Consider the following 4,777-nt stretch of genomic DNA (forward strand, 5'->3'; position numbering starts at 1 on the left):
CCCCCAAAGATTTGATTGAGGAAGAGAGATAATCTGAGGAAGGTCTCCGTTCTGTTCTTCCTCTCCCTCTCTATCTTTCCCAGATGGAGTCGAGAAGAAGCAAGAAATCAAAAGGAATCTCTCACAACTATTTTGTAAAATTGTAGAAGATTCGAATTCGGGGCCAAAAAAAAGGGGTCACACAATTTTCTCCCGGGGAGACGTCAAGGAAGAAGAATTGACTCTATCAAAAGAGAAAAAAAAAAAACTTGGCGGAAAGGGTAAAATTTTCCGGGAAAATGCGAAGAGAGAGAGAGAGAGATTAAGAGGAGAGTAACGGTTTAGGGCTAAATCTAGGGGTTGAGGAAAGAGAGATTAAGGCGAAAATTTGGGGGAACGTAGATATAGATTTCGATTTCGATATATATTTATTTGTACAATTACAAGCTGTAATAATTCCTACTAATAACTCCGTTTTTATTTTCTTTTTGAGGGAGACGAACAAAATAGTTGCCTGTTCCGTTGTGAGAGAAAAAAACTACGGGATCCAATGTCAATCGCCGTCACCTCACATTCTCGTACTAAGCTCATCATACACATCTAATGGATCCAAAGCCCATTTAACTAGTTGTTTTCTACAGCCCATTTTGTAATTTCAATTACTTGGCGAGCATGATTTTTTAAAGTATAAGAAACAACACAAATCAGAGAAAAAAAATGAGCTTTCTTTACTTGATTGAATCATCATTCTTGAATATGAAAGTATCACACAAAAAAACTGTTCCACTTTTGTCATATGTATTCAGGTTAAAAAAAAATTAGATAAAGAGCCATTCCTAAGGATGTACAACAAGTAGGGGGGTCTCATCTACACTTGAATTCTCCTACCAAAAGAAAAGAGTAGCAACTTGTATTATCTGCCAGATCCATGATTTCGGACTGAGAGATGACATCAGATGCAACTTTAACCCCATGCCATGGAACTCGCATAGTTAACCACCAGTTTACCATCAAACCCAAAGTTCTGCAAATTATCCACCAAAACCAGCACTACTTTGTTATTTTCCAATCGCTAAGAGGATGAAAGCAAAGTTTTAACTATGGGTTTCAGGATTAAAAAGTGTACACAGATGGATAAATGTAAAACTACCCTACCTACTACTTTCAGGAGCATAGTACCACCAAAATACAAACAGTCAGATTTTTAAGGGCAGAGAGACAGAGAGAGAGAGAGAGCTACACTTACATTATAGAGATCAATTACCGATTCATCAGGGTTTGGAGAGAAGGCGCTGTTTACATACACAAACTGACACAGTGGAGAGAGATAACACAAACTTATCAGTAAACAAAAATCAATGACTTGTTTCAATAGATATAACACAAAAAAGATTGTTTGATTGAATAAAATTACCAATGAGTCTGAGTGGAGCTGCCGTCTTAGAAAATCAATCACTTTAGCAAACTTATCAGTCCCTGAAATCTGAAAATAAAGATCAAAATAACGCAAGAGCAGATATTAACTCTAAAATCAAACAAACATTCTCAACCAAGAAAGGATCATGAACAAACCACTAGTTGGTTTCTCAGCTAAAATTGAAAATCTCATGTTGAACATACATTATATCAACAACAAGAAAATCATATTTATCGAAGATATCAAAAATGTTCAATAAGGTTTGAACAAACATAAGAACCCTAATTTCGTCTTATTAGATTAAACTTGATCATTCTCATTCGTGATTGATTACAAAAGAAGAAGAAGATATACCTTGAATTTGGATTGTTTCAGTATCGGAGCACCACCGGTAGCTCTTAGATGAACAACAACTGCGACGAAATTAAGAAAAAAAATACAAATACCCAAATTTAAGATCAGATCAGAGCCGTCAAAAAGATATAAATCATCATCTAAAGTTCAAAATCTTTGGTGTATATGTAGGTTGATCGGGTTTATCGTAGAGTAATCCAAATTCCAAGAGATTCAATTACAAAAATAATCGTCAATGACTCACTTTTCTGAACAGACTTGGGAGATTCAGTCGCCATTGTTGTTGAGAGAGTTCGGTTTGACAGAGAAAAAAAAAAGTATACAAACAAAATTTGGACTCGCTGCGTTTTGCTGCTAAGAAACTTGAAAGATTTATTTGGGCTTATAAGCCCAATTGTGTTAGATTTGAAGCCCATATGTTATTATATCGATCCGAAATTAGTCGTGCAAGTACGACCCGGTCCGATTCGAAATTACAAATGTCGCATAAAAATAAATACTGTAGTGTTGTGTTTCGTTTAGATATTACATGACGAGAGGGAGGGACTAAACATATATATAGAAAACAAAGACGATGACATTGACTCATATGAAACAGATCAATCGTTATCGTTATAAAGCAATGTCGAATATAATTATGATTATAGGAATGGTCCAAAAGATAGATAGAAGACAAGCTCATGCATTAGGCATCATGCATGGGCTCTGGAAATTAATGATTTGGAGTTTGGTTTATGACGAATCCAAAGGCAAAAATAGTAATATGTTGATATTTTCTACAGTCATTTTCATTGTATCTTTTAATAAAACTTTTTAGTATGCACTTGGAAGAAAGGGAATCAAATATCTAATCTAAACCAATAGATTCATAAAAATCATATGATAACTATTAGAGTATATAGAGAATGTTTTACAACCAAAACAAAACCAAAAAAAAAAAAAAAACCGAAAGAAATGTGTATGCCATGGCAGATGGTGAAAGTTATACGTACGTCACTCATCGTTAATCGATGCACAGACAAAAAAGATGGAACCACAACAATAATCTTCTTGGAATCAAACAAAAACATTCTTCTTTAATTTTTTCTTAGAATTTTGGGGTTTAGCTTCCAACATTCTCTTCTTTTGCTTTCCTTCTCGTGTCTTGAGTTTTGACCACTAATTATAATTTCTTCAAAGAATGAATTTAGCCTAGCTGTGTAACACAATACATACAATTTAAGATGTGTGTGAACTGTGAAGTGGTACAAGAAAGCAATTTTAATCATCCACTTTCACCAATTCCTAGGATATATTCACCACTTTAATCAATTCTATTCACTTATTAATTAACAGCTTGAAAACTGTGGAATGCTTTTGTTTTCTATAACTTGAATAAAAACATTTTTGGATCTAATTCCAGATAAATTTCCGAAGTATATGTAGAAAATCAGGTGTTTTTACCATTTAATGTTTATTTTTTTTTACTATAATGTAAAATTATGATGACTTTGTACACAACAAAAACTAAATAAAACTTACACTCCATTAATTATTGTCTTTCTAAATAGAAGATGTATTAGTATCCAACAAGAAAAACATATTTGAATCTTCAAAACAGATTCAATTCATCCATCAAAATGCAGCAAGAGAAAAACAAAGTTCATTTTTATTATGACATGTTTCTCTATTGCTGTTTTGTTGTCTGTTTATTCTGTAGATTTTTATTTTTTTTTCCGCTATTTGTAGTCATTGTAATTTCTATCAAAACTCGAAAATGGTATACATACTTAACATTGATACCAAAGAATTATCATGATCAGCTAAAGAAACAATCAGTTTTCTTATTAAAAAAAACGATGTATATTTGGTTAGTTTTGTTGGCATCGTAACTTTTAAAAAAACAAAAAAAAGGAGAACAGTGTTTGCTACTTTTGATCCTGGTCCAGTGTGGGGATCTACATATTTTGATTTTGAGTGGAAGATTTTTTCTATAGGGATCAGAAAAAAAAAACGAGTGCTTACACGTGTGCACGTGGGAGAGTTACGACACTTAAAGTGGCCACCCCCGTCACGTGCGGGCTACATTTATATCCACTCGTTTCTTCCCCGGCCGGTCCGACCTATATCTCACCCTTCATTTGTCCATCTCTTCGTCTCTTTCCCTTCTCGATCGGCTTCTCCAAATAAACACCACTACACGAAATTACTCGCTTTCTCAATTCGATTAACAATTTCATCTACCATTCTAACTAATGTATCTCATCTAAATTGTCTTTTTAGAAAGTTAGAAATATATATATATATATATATATATATATATATATATATATATATAAGCATTGGGTATATAAATATACACTTGGATGTCGAATTCGACTCTATTCTATGATCGCTAGCTAGTAGACACATACACCCACAAGAAAGCTTATAATAGTGTTGAGAGTGTCCCACCATTGCAAAATATGTACCGTTTTACGACGACATGTACACGTCCGTGCACACTCACAAATAGAGAGTAAGTTTTTTGAATTAAATATACATATTACATATAGTGGACTGAGTGTGTGTCTTAGCTTGTGTGATTTGAAATGGTGTAAGCCCTAGCTAGTTAATATATATATAGAAATAGCTGGTAGTGCATGAGAATGACGAGTTGTGCATGGTTGATATGGGACATTGTATGCCCCTTAATTATTCTTTTATCTTTAGAACATACATATCAATTTATTGTGTCAATATATATATGATATGTAGCTGTCCAAATTAAATGCTTTTGTTGATTTATATGATCACCATTCACCACGAAACTTCTACGTTAATACGTATTTATACACTCGTGTATTCTACATTCTGTTAATTACCGAAAGAAATTCTTAGTGTTAAACAAGACATGCATATATAAAAATTGTTATATAATAGTTTACAAATTATATGAAGGAAATTAAATAAAATTGTAATTTCAATCTGTAATTGCTTTTCAAACACAACCGCTTATTTTAACTGGTCATTTTATGTCCTACAAACTTTTTTTTTTTTTTTTTTTTT

At 32.9% G+C, this 4,777-nt stretch overlaps 1 protein-coding gene across 1 annotated transcript; it reads right to left on the reverse strand.

The window, feature by feature from the left end:
- LOC104745667 (ubiquitin-like protein ATG12B) lies at positions 689–2,070 on the reverse strand. The gene is made up of 5 exons (XM_010466971.2): positions 1,995–2,070; positions 1,751–1,809; positions 1,394–1,462; positions 1,226–1,288; positions 689–1,003 (listed from the first exon to the last, which is right to left on the reverse strand). Exons 1-5 carry the CDS (start codon positions 2,026–2,028, stop codon positions 944–946), a joined length of 285 nt encoding a protein of 94 aa, XP_010465273.1. The 5' UTR covers positions 2,029–2,070; the 3' UTR covers positions 689–943.

This window comes from Camelina sativa, chromosome 15, assembly GCF_000633955.1.
Source record: "Camelina sativa cultivar DH55 chromosome 15, Cs, whole genome shotgun sequence".
NCBI lineage: Eukaryota > Viridiplantae > Streptophyta > Magnoliopsida > Brassicales > Brassicaceae > Camelina > Camelina sativa.